This window comes from Daktulosphaira vitifoliae, unplaced genomic scaffold (genome assembly GCF_025091365.1).
Source record: "Daktulosphaira vitifoliae isolate Bord-2020 unplaced genomic scaffold, ASM2509136v1 Scaffold_3, whole genome shotgun sequence".
NCBI lineage: Eukaryota > Metazoa > Arthropoda > Insecta > Hemiptera > Phylloxeridae > Daktulosphaira > Daktulosphaira vitifoliae.
In genome coordinates, this window is record NW_026099574.1 from 1,757,925 (window position 1) to 1,773,497 (window position 15,573).

Genomic DNA, 15,573 nt, shown 5'->3' on the forward strand with positions numbered 1-15,573 from the left:
AATTTACTTTATAACTTAATTACAAAAAAATCATACTAAATTAAAAGAGCGCTACATTATGATTGACTTTCTCATTGAAACTATTTTTGAAAACTAATTCTGATTTCTGATTATTATGATTACAGTTTTTATTTTGAAATAATTTTGTTTTTTGTAGTTCAATTTTACTCTTAACGTGTTTTAATAATAGATAACAAATTATAGAAATATCGTAAGTTCGTATTTATCTTATAGATGATTGTTTAAATACTCTACGCATATTATTTATTAAATCTTTAGTATGGCATTGACCTGGTTGTTTTTCGTTAAAAAAATGTTTTTTGTGCAATAATAAAAATAATAATCTTTTTTATCTTTTTGTAAGATTTCGATTTATTCTTTAAGTAAAATTTGTTGAAATTGTTTCGACAGTAACTGATGTGTACTTTTGCGTTTATTTAGAAAAGATAGTGTTCAAAAATTTAAATTTTCTCTGTTGGAAACTTAATATTCCTACACATTTCAAAAGCTTTAGTGGGAATAACGATTTTTTCCCAGAGATGAAATAACCTGTTCTGGTGAAAGTTCTAAAATATGAGTAGTAAAGATTAATAAACCCCATGCTCTATGTAAAATTCTAATTTTTAGACTTAGTAATAGTTGCAATGTTAGTAAAAAGTCAATTGGTGTTTAAGACTCTCGTACTATGACACGGTGGTTGCGAATTCCAAAAGTGTTTTTGTGGGTAGTGTTCACATTCTGTAGTTATATGCGTCACTGTGTCAATGTTATAAGCCTAATCGACGGTACAAAAATGTAATGAGATATGTGTTTGCCACCAATCCAACCCAACCAATTAGTAGATATAGTATATACGTTTTAACACAATGTGCAATGTTAAAGGTGTATTCGAGCGGCGGCATATTAACCCAACTATGACGTGTATGTCATTGGTCATACAGGGTTTCCCTTCCTTGACTAAAGTATGTATTAAAACAGTAGACCAACTATTTACCCCTACATAGAAGGGGAGGCGATGATAAAACTCATCATTAGATGATCATTATTATAATATTAAAGTAAATAAATAAATATGTGCAATATTTTACTATTTCATAAGAATTCAGTTATTTTGTAATTAAAGAGAAAATATTTATACGTTAGAAATAATATTTTATTAAATTCATTTTGATTATTAAGTTACATTACTGCGTTCGTTAATAGACATTTTTTTTAATGTGTAGATTAATTGATTATTATTATAATTACCATATAGTTCTACTATATGAATTCTCTAGTTTAAAGGTAACTACGAATACATTTTATAGTGCAAGAATGTTATAACATTATGACTAGTCTTAATATTATTCAAATTCATTTACTTTTGGGTATGCTATAAAGAAACTTGTACTAATAAATCAATGCATTAACGCATGTACATTAGTTAACGATACTATATGTTAAACTTTTGCAAAATACTATACTTAGTTCGTTAAGTAAGGAGTCTAAAAGGACAGGGAAAGGGTCAAAAATTTATAGGTAAGAATTACTCGATAAGACATTTAACATTTTGTACAAGTGTTATTCCTGTTTCGTAACTCGTTTAGTTAACATTTGTTATTAACTGTACTTGAATCAGTTTATACATTTTAAATAATCTACATTTTACTGAAATTTGTATTCGCTATTTTGTGTATTTTTAATCTTTAAAAATGAATCAATGTAATACTTGTGGTAAAATATTTTCAACTGTAAGTAACCTAATCAACATAAAAAAATTCATAGTGATGTGCGGTTTAGTTGTAATGCATGTGCAAACAAATTTACAAGAAAGAGCGTTTTAATCAGACACCAGAAACTGTTACATGGTAAGTCATTTTTCAAGATATTATTAAACATCAAATTTAATTAAGCAATATTTTGTGTTAATATAATTACACTTTATAGATGAAACCCGGCCAGTACAATTAAATGTAACTAAAAGAAATGACGTAAACCTTAATATTAATAAACCGTTTCAAAGTGTTACTATACCTGATTGTAAACCATCGACTTCGACTAACGTAAATAAAGCTAAGAAAAATTCCTTTATTATTATTATTAAGCACAGTAAATATTACAATTCGTCTAAACTTCATAACCGATTTTTCATAATTTTAAGAAATTTCATAAAAACGTTTATAACTTAAAAGCTAATTTTTTTTTTTTTTAATATATTGTTTTATTATTATTTAAGTATTATTATTGAGTGTAGTAAATACTACTAGTTGCTCAAACATTATGCACAATTTTTTCAAAAAAAAAAAATTTCAAATATTATTATTTACACGTAATTAATGTTATACAAAATATATTATCTAAGAAATTCCAATTATTTATTAGGTGTAAAAAGAAAACACCCGTTTGACGATTATTGGGGTGATAATGAAGCAGATAGCCTTTGTTTACAAGCAGAATCTAGGGGAAAAAATACAAAGAAATTTAGAGTAAATAACATAAATACTAGTGGTTTTAGTTTAATACAACAGGAGTTTGGAGGGTTACACAAGACATTTTACAAAAAGAATTTAAAACGTATTCTTAATTATGGAGTGTTTTTGAAGGAAGCACGGCCTGAGTTAATTGCTTTGCTTAAACGTCTCTTAACCGATAGCCCTATTAAGTACAGTTTAAAACTAGAGTCTACATATGTTATTCCGAATAAAGCTGAATCTGTAGAAAATAGATCTTTTAAAACTACATCACGAAGTTTGTACATATCAAGTCCTATTGACGAGTTTCTGAATGAGGATTTCAATAAACTATTACTAGAGCNTTCTATTAACGAGTTTCTGAATGAGGATTTCAATAAACTATTACTAGAGCAAGAAAAATATTTAGGTAAAGGTATTAGTTTTACGTTAGAACGGATTGCTGGTATTTTATTGTACACTGACATATACATGCCTTTTGGTGGAGGTAGTTATTTACCACTTCCTAAAGAAATTGAAAGTAAGCATGCAACTATCAATGTAAAAAATGAAGATAACAATTGTTTTATTTACAGTATAATGTCTAAATCTATAAACCCAGTAAACGCATTTCGTATAACTGTTCAGCAGAAACATTTTGAAGAGCATGGACATAAATATAATTTTTCAGGACTTACCATGCCCATGTCACTCGAAGAAATTGCAAAATTTGAAAAACAGAACCCTGACGTATCTGTGAACTTATATGGACTGAAAAAAGGTTTTGCAAAGTATAAAAATAAAACAAAAAAAAATTAGACCTCATGTAGAAAAAAATATTGTTATACCTTTAAGAGTGTGTACAGAAGAAAAACTTGATAAACCCAACCCAACTTAATAACAAATAATTGTTATGACAAGTGGCGCGTTTTAAAATAGAATTCTCACAAAGTTGGAGAAACGTTAAGAGCAAAATAAACTGAGTTTACAAAACATTATGATAATTAGTTTTATCGCTCACGTCAATGATTTAAATTTGATTAAGGTAGATACCGATAAATAATTTTTTATTAATCAATGACTTCCTGACCAAATGGATGTCTAGGTGGCATCAGCCAATAATTACAAAAAAAAAAGATAAATCTAAAAAACATAAAATTAGGGAAACAAAAAGACTTATTAAATATCAAATAGAAGGTCCATTTAAGCACTAATGCTTATTTATACAATTATTCTATACAGTGACTCTACTTAGGTTACCAAACCATACCACTAACATTCGTAAGTCCTTCAAAAATTGTTAAGCATACTACATTTTTGCTTAATATATTGTAATTCATCGAATAACGTTAAATTATGTTAAAGATAGGTAAATTATTTGTATTATCAAAACCTTAAGATTTTACTGATAACAATCACTTGTTCTATATGAACATGAACACTTTTCAAAACTTTACCATTTTGTAAACCACTGTTTAACCATTGATAAATATTGATATAAAAAACATCTGAGAAACAACGATTTGTCAAATAAAAGAAAACAACGATAACGATATTTTAAGCGATTTATGAATGAACCATCGTAACCGCCAATACACAACAGTTATTCAAAGAGCAGCAGTCATTTGTAGGAGTCACGTGTATTAATACTTTGCCTGAGAAGATGCCTTTTTACTCGGTTATTTTCCGAAAGAATAATACAGGAGCTATTACGGATTGCTGGTAAACTATTAATTTTTTCTGATTAACTATTTACCATTTACGCATGCGAACTCATATATTTTATTCTTAATCTATTATAAATTAAACAGTAACAAACTAAATTATTCTTTATTAATAATTTATGCTCAAATTTAAAAAATTATACAATTTTATTCGAACACTGATAACAAATTAATTGTGTAATATTGTTCTATTAATTAATTCATTTTTTTTTGTACATTATTTAAAATTATTAAATCTAATTTAAAACAATTTATTTCATATAGACAATTTCGATTACCTTTTGATTTTTATTTAATTTTGTTGTATGATGTTTATATTTATTTTTATAATTAGTTTAATAATAATTATCAGTGGGGTAATTATAATTTTATTTATAGTAATAATTATTCAATAAGGGGTACAAATAAAAAAAGTTATCACTACTCAAAAATTTAAAAAAATAGTATGTATTCTAAAAATATTTTTTAGAAAAGGAAATAATTAGATTTAAAAATCCGATAAGCCTAGCTTGGAAATAAAATATGTTAACTGATGAACCAAAATTTGTTAACTAGTTAAGAAGCAGGACGCATCAATCTTTTTTTTTGTATATTTAGGCTAGTCTGACCTGGGTATCATAATTAAGACCATTTGGTACTCTGAAATACACATTACATATAAACACGAATAATGGCAATTTTTCTTACTTCTTGGGAGTGTTCCGCCGTTATTTTTTTTTATCATTATCATACACCTTTATATTATAATGAGATTGGAATAACTTTCAAATTACAACACCGTTGATTATAGATGATATTATCTGCAGATTTATAGATATTTTATGTTTTCATACGTATCACAAGTATTAGTAAAAGGGCGGAGAAAGCGGGTCACTTGTCACGGCCCCACACCAAAGATACATAGTAATGGTAAAGTAAGGAATTGGTATGATGTGGTTTACATAAAAAATGTTTATTTCTCTAAATGAAAAAGAATTATATCCTCACCATATTATTTTTCCCGGAATTGTATTCCCTCTTAAACTCTTCCCCTGACAAAGCGGCTCCGTAAAACCTAGCGCTTGCATCACATATTTAAATCCAGTGACGTGACTACTAAAGATGCTTTAGTAATCCCAAACTAGACTTCATTACCCCTAGGTTTTAGTACCTTCTCTGAATTTTATTAACTTAAGTAAGTTTCATCTAAATATTTTTATTTGTAAAAATTGACTATTAAATTTTTTTTACTCTATATTTACATTATATTACTATTGTAGCAAATAAAATCATTATTTTGAGTATGCTGGGACATTTATTAAATTATTTATTTATTAAACCAGTAAATCTTTAATCTAATAAAATCTTCAAAAATTAAAAAAAAAAATGAATTGCAGTTATCATGAAAATTATTAACTAACAAAATTAGACTTCATTGAAAATTAAACAATATGTTTGTAACTTTAAAACATATTATTGAAAAAGTAATTTACAAACAATAGTACTATAAACTATTCATCTGAGCAGCGATAAATTTATAATTTTCCGGTTCGTAACAGGGCCCATTCTACTCGTAATAAAAAAATTATTTGAACTTCCAATCAGACCTATAATACAATGTAAATTAATATTTAATGTTTTCTTTGCTGTTTTCTTTTACACGATAACCAAAATTTATTGTGTGGAATTCTTATTTATAAATTAAGTAGCATTAAAAGTAATTTACAGAAGAAAATTTAAAATAGCAATATTTTTTTATCTAAATATATCACAAGAAAGAAAAACATCGTGATTGATAATAACATTGGTATTTCGATTTATGAGATATTCTGTAATTTTATAGACAAAGATACGGGATTTTAAATTAATTCATTGTTCTATTTATAGACATGCTAGGCTCCTTGAAGCCATACTTATGTTTATCATTTTAGAGTGGTTAAAAAGAACATTACTTTATTGAGTATATAACACATATATTATACTGTTTCGGAGAATTTTTGATAGCTTGTATTCTAATAATAACGTTTCTATATGGTTCATTGGATGTGTTTTTCATTTCATTTATATATTTTTATTTATAAAAGAAATTGAAAAAATACATCCAAAAAGATTCTATTTTTATTTAATGTGACAGTGTTTTAACAATGTTCAATATAGTAGTATTGAAACATAATAATAATAATGATCAGTTTATCATCATTCTATTTACCCAATTTTACATGCTTTAGTAGATCCAGTAGGGCCCTCTTTCACATGTTAGGGAGTCAATGATGGTTAGGCCAATGATGGTCGGAACGGGTATCATGACCGGCTTCCACTAAAGACTAGATACCACCACCAATAAAAAAATCACAAGAAAAATCTTGTTTGCACCCTGAGGATCGAACCCGGGGCCCCGTGCGACGAAATATGCGTTTCCACCCATTAGGGCCACGCCAACCCCTAGTATTGAAACTTAATAAAAAACGAATTTTTTGACATTAGTTCGAATAAATACTTATATTATAATTTTAACACTTCTTTTTAATTTATTCAGACACTTTGTTCTGAAAAGTAGAACAATTTCATTTTTAATTGAATAAACATCGACATTTATTTTATAGAATCTGAGACTAGAGAGTGTATCACCACTATAGACATAAGATTTTAAAATTCTTGTACGAATTTATTCATGAAAATTTCAATATTTATTGAAACTTCATGATAGTTGTTCAAATTTAAAGTTATTGAGCATTAATAATGTAAATAATTAGTAAAACAAATTTTAAAGAATAAAAAACTAATTTTGTCTCTTGGTTAAATATATATACGTGGATAGTTTTAACTCACATTATTATTAAAAATAAATTGATGGTTTGAATGAGCATAATTAAAAGAGAAGCCATTTTTATAAATCCAGTATTCCTAAGTACTTTTCCAATATAGTTAATACAAATAAAAACAAGTTATGGGTGCCAGAGATCCCACTAAGTCGTTTCTTACATATGTCTTTTATTCTTTCTGGTGGCAAAATCAATTGATTGTCTGTCACTGTATTGATACAGGATAAGATCTCTTTTTAACACGCTTATATTAGTTTCACTTGTATGTTTGTTTGTCGTTTGTTGTTTGTTTGTAAGTTTGTAACTCCACGCGGCACGTGTTATTATGTCGCGTATCCCGTCGTGTATGACCTTGAGACTATACTGTTGTAATGCATTCGTCCCACCCCGCTCCCCACTCGTAGACAACAATATTTTCTAACCCGTAGACGCGCGCGCGTCATCAATTATGTATATATATAACGACTCGTGCCACCTTTATCAGCCGTCGCCCTATTATGAGTATTTGACTGACCAACACCTCGCGTTATACGCCGCTGTGCAAAGTCCAGCAAGCGCCGCACGCCCGACGACATTCCGCCGCAAATGATACCGTAGTCTTCTTCCCGTTGTCAAAGTGACAACGTCTACGATTCGATCCGCACTCGCGCGGCGTCGCTATCAACGCTGCTAACCTGTTGACGTCCGAGGAACACGCCGGACAACGCGTCGTCGATGCCAGCGAAAGTGCCGCGATATTATGCGAAGATTATATATTAATATTTGTACGTATATGCGTATATGTTAATATTCATTTATATATTCCTACAGCCGACGCCTCTGCTGCCGTATATGCCTCGTGTATAATGTTCCCTCCGCCATGCCCGCCCACATNTGTATATATTCTAATTACTATTCAAATTTATGTATTAATACGCTTTATTCTCATTAAGAGATATATAGGGTATTTATTCCGATTACAAAGGATGATTCCCGTATCGTCATTTTACGTCACTACCTCCACGTTGCGCGCCTGCTGCTTTCCTTGGATGTGGTAGCCGTTTCTCAGACTCCCTCTCCGGAATCGAACCCTGATTCCCCTTTACCCGTTACAACCATGATATTGATAGTAACTACTATCATAACATGTAACTAAAAAGTGAAAAATAAATATAGTTTAAAAAAACTAAAAAACACGCTTTTAAAGAACATCGAACTAAAAAGTTAAAAATAATTTTTAAAATAAGCGTAAAACAATAATGAACGAAAAGTACTAGTATTATTGTGATAAAAGCGTGGGTGCTTTGTGCTATATTTTTCGTATATTGAGCGCCTGACACTTTTATCAAAATAATACTAGTATTTTTTGTTCATAATTATTTTAAAAATTATTTTTAACTTTTTAGTTCGATGTACTTTAAAAGCGTGTTTTTTNCTTTTTAGTTCGATGTGCTTTAAAAGTTTTATTAGTTTTTTTAAACTATATTTATTAAAACTAATGTAAGGGGATATCATACTCAAATTTGCCGACATCACAAAAATGTAATATATAATACAAAAAAAGGGATACTTTTAGGCATATTGGCATTAAAGTGTTTTACCATAATGATTTTAATCACTGTCAAATCCTTCAATAATTGAGTAAGTGGTATTTATTTTAAAAAATACATTTGTTACTAATTACTAAAAATAATATAATTAACACTGAGGATGCCTCATATTTTTAACAAAAATAAGCTAGATAAATTACATTAACGTTATATGTAATAATCCAGTGTATTCTATTTTTAACACAAATATATTTTATCAAGTTTATATGTATTAAATTATCAAAGTGCATTTTAATAGAATTAATTGACTATTAAATATTATTTTATAGGAAGGTGGCCGAATTTTGGCGTGATAGTAATCCAAATAGTTTTGCAAAAAAGTTTTATTCATTTGAACAATGCGAAAACTTTATAAAGGAATTAGGTTTTACTATCATGTATAATTTTGAAAATTTGATTGATGAGGATAATTCTAAAAAAATTGAAATAAATAAATGCTTATCTGAAGTACGATTTAAAAGTGTATTATTTTGATTATTCCAACTTTTGTACTTTGTGTAAAGTAGCTTCTAAAATTATTTTTTTCAGGTTTTAAACAGTTTTACTGATTTAACTAAATATGTACAAGAAAATATTCCGAAAAATTCTGAAAATCTCAAGATATTAAAGAACATTCAAGAAGCCACAATGAGTAATTTGAACAAATTTGTTATAAATATTCAAACCCCAGCAGGATATATTAACTCAAATGGCAGTAACCAAATATTAGTACCTCTTGCAGAAACCAATAAGTGAGTATTAAATATTTTTTACAATAATCATACTTAACTGATTTTACCAATAACATACAGCATTTGTAAATACAATATGATAATGTTGCTAGTTTAAGTAAAATATTTTTTTGTAATAATATTGGGGTACAAAACAAGGTTGCAAACAATTCTAATTTTGTTCTAAAAAAATTTTTTTTTAATACAATTTTTTATTTTATCTTGCTATTTATTGACATTATGATAATATTTTACTAATTAATAATAATGTAATAGTTTTAGCTTGTGTTGCTGGTAAGGTGGTCGGTCAAGAACTACCTATGCTCACAGACCTGTAGTTCCATTTTTGGAACCTCCAACTGAATTATAAAAATTCAGTTTCTTCACATAAGTGCTTCTACTAAAAGTTGTTTCCATTGTTGAATACCTAAGACAATATATATATATACATATATGAGACGTCATACTAGTACACACCTTTATATATTCAAAGAGTTCTACAAACTATGACGCTACAAACGTAATTTAAACAATTTAATGTTAGAAAGTGATATAATATAAATAAGATAATGAAAAGTCGGTAACAACTTTTTATTAAGTATTTCAGAAGTTATGAAAATGTTTATACTTCTGTATGCGAGGAAGTGCGACAAAGTGTTAGATGGTGATAATAAAATAATATTAAAAAGTTTTATAAAATAATTATCATGTAGAAAGACAAAATGTAATTAAAAATTGGATAAATAATTTTTTATTCGACCTGAACATCAGTTAGTTAGTTTGGCCCATAATTAATGTCAAAATATTTTTATGATTTTAGAACAACAAGAAATAAAAGCTTTTGAGCCGAATTGCCAAAGAAATTTAGAAAAATTTTGTTAAAATTCAGTGTATCATTATTTTTGTAATTTATTTTATTTTAGCTTCGATGCGAAGGTGAGGAGGTATTAATTTTACTTTGATGTGTTTTTTTTTTTTTTTTTTGTTTCCATTTGTNTTTACTTTGATGTGTTTTTTTTTTTTTTGTCTGTTACCATTTTTTCTCAGCTCTCACCGAAATTGCTTTCTTTCAACGATACGTCAAAAGATCACAAATCGAATCTAGTCGAAGATATTACCCTCAAAATTTGAAAAAATTTTACCTCATAACCCGTAAATGGAGGAAATCAATATAAATTTTTTTTAATAGATACCTTAGGTATTTACCTATCATTTGGTAATTTTTTTTATAAATCTATCCCTTACCTGCCCACAAAGGGGATTTAAAATGATAACTTTTTCACAAAAAATTGACTTGTCTTCGTGGTGAAAATGGCTAATAGAAGTTGATGTAGCTTTTGTAATTATCTACCAATTTCTTAGAATTAAACACTATCTACAGACTTTATTTTGTTTTCACAATAAAAATGGCTACCGTATGCTATTTTTGTGTTAAAATTCTCGATTTTACATTTTTAATTTTAAAATGTTATAAATTTTTGAAAAATGTATAAATCAATACAATTTTTTTATAAGAAATAATATTTATATACCTCTTTCATTCGACATACTTCTTTTTTAAATCGGACCATTTCCCTTAATACAAGGGGGGTTCAAAACATAAAAATGCATATAGAAAGTAGAACTTTTTCAACTTAATTTTTGAAAGTGTTCTTGAAATACTGACACTATATATATATTAAATTAAAGCTTATGTAATATACTTTATTATAGAAAAAAAAATTTTGGTCTTTAGTTTGTTTTCATGGTGAAAACTTACATCATGGTTAATAAAAAATAAGATTTTTATAAAAAAATTCTTTTTTATATTTTTAACTTTATAATGCTATAACTTTTTGAAAAATGTATGTATCGATTTTTTCATTTGACATACTTTTTTTTAAATCAGACCATTTCCCTTTATATATTTTATTATAAATATATTACACATATAAATCATTAAACTTGTAGTTAGGATATAAATAAGAAAAAAGAGATCATGTAGCTTTTGAAATAATCTACCAATTTCTTAAAATTAAATACTATTTACAGATTTGCATCGAAGCGTTTCTTATAATAGTGATTTTAATCACTGTTAAAAATCATTATACTTAACCCAACCATGCCACGTCCCCACTGTGCTGGGTTTTTTTTATTACAAGAATTTATATGTATTTAAATTAAGTATGTTTTACTTTGAAGAAATCTAGTTGATAAATTAATAAGAATTTTTTTGAATGGAGTTAAAACCCTCAACTATTTTGTATTTGCCACTGTATAAGTTAAAAGTAATGCATCCTTGTAACACTTACAAATATTATTATTATTGTAACAGTTTATTAAATAGATATTAAGAGAAAAATTAATTATTAATTTACCCCAAAACATATTTCAGTAGACAAGAAAATATTTCAATCAATCAAAGTGAGAACATGAATTTGGAAAGTAATGAAAAATGAATTATTTTTAATTAAAAGCTACAGCTATTGAACTAATATACTCTTTTACTTTTAAGAGGATCTGTTTCTTTACGATTTTGATGAAAATGTTTTAATCTACATTGATGGTGTTGTCACAATAAATGAATTCAAAAAAGCATCAGCAGGAGCTGGTGTGTTTTTTAATAATGACCATCATTTGTAAGTTTGTTTTTAAAATTTAATGATTTATAAAAAGTGTTCAACATTTTCAACTTAAAAAATAATCTAAAATTAATTATTTTAATACCACAATGAATGTAGTTTGAATAACTTAATAAATTGCAATAAGACGACTCATCATTTTTTTCCGAATTTTGCATTAAATAATTTTTGCTTTAGTTATCTTTATTATTTTACACTGGTTCAAATGCATAATTTATGTTATAATTTTTAAAATTTATACTATATCATTGAAATTTGTAGAAATAACACATTTTGAAAAATTATCCATCAAATATGAATAAATAGTGCAATCTATTCTATATACCCATTCCGCTTATTCTAATTTAATCTATGACTAATATTATACATTTTTACTATTTGTACTTTACTTAGATTGATAATTTTATGTTTTTCTTAGGAATTTGTCAGTTAAAATACCGGGCAGTCAAACGCTTAATAATGCTAAAATATATGCTGCAATTTTAGCTCTTGATACTGCATATAACGTTGGTAAATTTGAAATTTTATAATTGTAGTATTTATTAAATTTCTTTAATTTTAACATTTTAATAATCTACTTTGAGATTGGCATCTTTCAATAAAACAAACAAATATTAATTTAATAAAAAAAAAAAAAGAGAGAGAAATCCACTCTTATTATTCATAATTTTGTTGAAATATACATTTCTATATTACATTTCAATTTACTAATTAATTGTTATAAAATATATTAAAGTTTTTGGTGTAATACTAGATTATTTGATTTATTTTCAAATTCTATATTATATTTTTAATTCACTTTTTTAATATATATTAAAATATATAAGATGGAAAAATTTATGCTTATAAACAGTGCTTAATGTTAAAAAACTATTAGAGTGGGACTTTATTCATAATATTATTTTGAGTGTTCCACATATCTATGAACGTTATGGGGTGGAAGGAATACACCTATGAGATTTGCATCATTAAAGGAATAATGCTTTATTATTCCTTTAATGATGCAAATTTGGGTTAGTAAAAGAGTACCATCTCCTTAAATAATTATTTTAAAAATCATGATTTTATAATTTAGTCAGATACTTAGATAAAGAATAAAAAATTTTCATTTCTCTAATTACTTTTTTATTACGTGTATAAAAGAGTGATTTGATAATTAAAAAAATAAAAATACAGTTTTTTTTTCTTAAAAGTTTTAATACTTAAAATTGATTCATTAGTTTTTTAATAATCAAATGATAATTTTTTATAAAGTGTTATCATTTGAGTTAACAACAAATTAATGAAAACTATATTTCGTTACAAGTTATTATTATTGATATGATAAATTATTTTTAAGTATTAATTTTAGTTTATCAATTTATATAAGTTGATATAAAATTAATGTTTTGATCAATAGCTACTATTATACAAAGCCAATTTAAAAAAAAAAAATTTCATTTATCGTATCACATTGGTAATTTTGTCTCTAAAATTTAGCGTCCCAGGAGTCTTAATATATTGTTAAATGGGACACATTGTTAAACATTTTTAGAGATACTATTTGTTTGTCCTACTTTACACCCTGCTTACAAAAAATATACAATAGGATGATATTATCAACTTAAAATAATGACTTTAAAAATACAGATTATATAACTAGCTAAATTTTACAAGAATTATTCTAGTTATTAAAATTTTTTTTTTTTTTAGACATCAAAAAACTTTGCATTCATACTAATTCAAAATTTTTATTCAGTTGTGTTGATTCGTGGATTATTCGTTGGAAAGCAAATGGTTGGATTACAAATTCTAAGACACAAGTTAAAAACAAAGAAATGTTAACAATTTTAGATAGTAAAATAAAAAAATTTCGCTCAATTAAATGGGTAAAAAAAAATTTTCTTTTTCTAATTACAAATCATTAATCCATTCTTTCACTTTAGAAGTTAAGCTTAGGAGAAATAATAGATGAATTACCATACATAGATGGAGCACAAAAATTAGCTAAAGATGCAACTCTACCTAAATTCAAAAATTATTAATTTAGATTATTTTATTTAAAATTACTTACAAGATTTTTATCATATTTGATATGATTGAAATAATTTTTTATTTAAAGTTTTTTTATGTAAAGTCAAAATAAAATTTATAAGAAATATTAATTTTTTGTATAATTTTGTATTTTATACAATATCATAATGGGTATTTATTTTCAGTTTAAAACTATATTGTTTTATTTTAAAAAACATATTAGCATTTTTATTTTCTATTTTTTAAAGGTTTTTTTTTTAATTACAGAGTGTAAAATATTTATTTTATTTTATCAGTTTATTTATCAAATGTAAAATTTAGAATTGATTTTAAAAGACAAAAAAAATTCTATAAAGTTTTTTTAATTGAACAAAATATACAGCATTTTATTTTAAAAATAGATAAATTAACCGTTATATATTTTTTATATTAAACAAGAGAATTGTTATACTTTTTAAATGTTTTACTCTAGTATAAATAATATTTCATATAAATAGTTGTAACTCCACAGATAGCATCATAACATATAGGCTTAGGTAAATGTATTCTTTCCTTATCATATACTTTATTCAATTTATGGATGAAAACTTTAAAAATAAATTTGTAGTTACCTTACTCCATTGACGGAATAATTTTGATTGGGTCATATTAATCTAATACTTATTTATCATGATGGGAATTTTTATTCATGAGTATAATTTAACTTTAAAAAACAAAATGTTAAAATTTGGTCTGATTTTATTTTATTGTGTATGAAATATTCCCTTTTTATTATATAATTAATTATAACTAAAATAATTATTATTTTACTGTTATTCGTGAGTATATCTACAAAAAAATATCTTAATAAAATAACTTCGTTTTCATATATGAAAATTTTAATAATGAGTTAAAAATAGATCCTACTTAGCAATTTTGATCGAAAATAGTAACTTTTAATATAAATTATAATAAACTTATAATTCAATTTAATTAATGTTAACTAAAGTATATTATGAAAACTTAAAAATTGCTTTAATCTTTATAAATGTGTAGTGTACTCATTCAATGATTATAACCATTATTATGTATTTAATTACTGTGTAACTTAAAATAAAAGTATCAATTGTTTTTTAAATTCGTGTAGTATGGTAATTTCAACACTAAAAAGTGTTGTAAATAAAATACAGTACCAAAATTACACTTAATTAAAACAATCTAACAAATCTAACGGCACTTAAACTACGCATTAATTTTTTCATACAAACTGCAAAACTAAATTGTATAAGCTAACAATAAATAAATAATCTAATAATAAATGGTAAAATATATAAACATTATAAAAAAAACTATATACTACGTACAAAATAATTCATAGAAAATGAATATTGTCATAAAATACTGTATCCAATATTTTGTCATCTATTTATTATTTCTATTGCATAGAAAATTTTATTACCTCAAGTTAGACTTAATGAAGAAGCCCTTCTAAGAATTGTTTGTAGAAAAAATTAAAACAATTAACAATAGCACAAGGGTAGAGGGATTTGCCAGAAATACTACGGATGATAGACAGTGTCGGTTTGGCCTACTCTGCTGATCGACAATATCCAAAGGCCTTCTGAATATTTTTAAATAATGAAGAAAACAGTAAATTATATACTGAGTTCTGAAACATAAGCCAGACCGTTACTGTTGATTGAATAT

At 25.7% G+C, this 15,573-nt stretch overlaps 1 protein-coding gene and 1 long non-coding RNA gene across 6 annotated transcripts; both read left to right on the top strand.

Annotated features, from left to right (window-relative positions):
* Window positions 1-1,636: 1,636 nt before the first annotated feature.
* On the top strand, window positions 1,637-2,729 carry LOC126901665 (uncharacterized). Its single transcript, XR_007703080.1, has 3 exons — window positions 1,637-1,847; window positions 1,927-2,042; window positions 2,362-2,729. It is a non-coding gene; the product is annotated as an uncharacterized LOC126901665 (long non-coding RNA).
* A 1,221-nt stretch (window positions 2,730-3,950) lies between these two features.
* Window positions 3,951-14,626, top strand: LOC126901659 (ribonuclease H-like). Of its 5 annotated transcripts, none has more exons than XM_050678309.1 (8): window positions 3,951-4,151; window positions 8,813-8,990; window positions 9,072-9,274; window positions 11,628-11,677; window positions 11,748-11,871; window positions 12,293-12,380; window positions 13,567-13,742; window positions 13,800-14,626. In XM_050678309.1, exons 1-7 carry the CDS (start codon window positions 4,093-4,095, stop codon window positions 13,696-13,698), a joined length of 834 nt encoding a protein of 277 aa, XP_050534266.1. In that variant the 5' UTR covers window positions 3,951-4,092; the 3' UTR covers window positions 13,699-13,742; window positions 13,800-14,626. The 5 variants fall into 5 exon arrangements, with proteins under 5 accessions (XP_050534266.1, XP_050534265.1, XP_050534264.1 ...); XM_050678308.1 differs by having other exon boundaries at window positions 3,955-4,151; window positions 11,631-11,677; window positions 12,293-12,384; window positions 13,800-14,624; XM_050678307.1 differs by having other exon boundaries at window positions 3,961-4,151; window positions 12,293-12,384; window positions 13,800-14,621.
* The last annotated feature ends 947 nt before the right edge of the window (window positions 14,627-15,573 follow it).

What these genes read in the sequence shown, in the direction of transcription:
- LOC126901659 (XM_050678307.1), top strand. Translation starts at nt 4,093, where the DNA reads ATGCCTTTTTACTCGGTTATTTTCCGAAAGAATAATACAGGAGCTATT. An exon ending in TGAGAACATGAATTTGGAAA is followed by an intron (nt 11,678 to 11,747) that starts GTAATGAAAAAT and finishes TTTACTTTTAAG; the next exon opens with AGGATCTGTTTCTTTACGAT. An exon ending in TTTAATAATGACCATCATTT is followed by an intron (nt 11,872 to 12,292) that starts GTAAGTTTGTTT and finishes TGTTTTTCTTAG; the next exon opens with GAATTTGTCAGTTAAAATAC.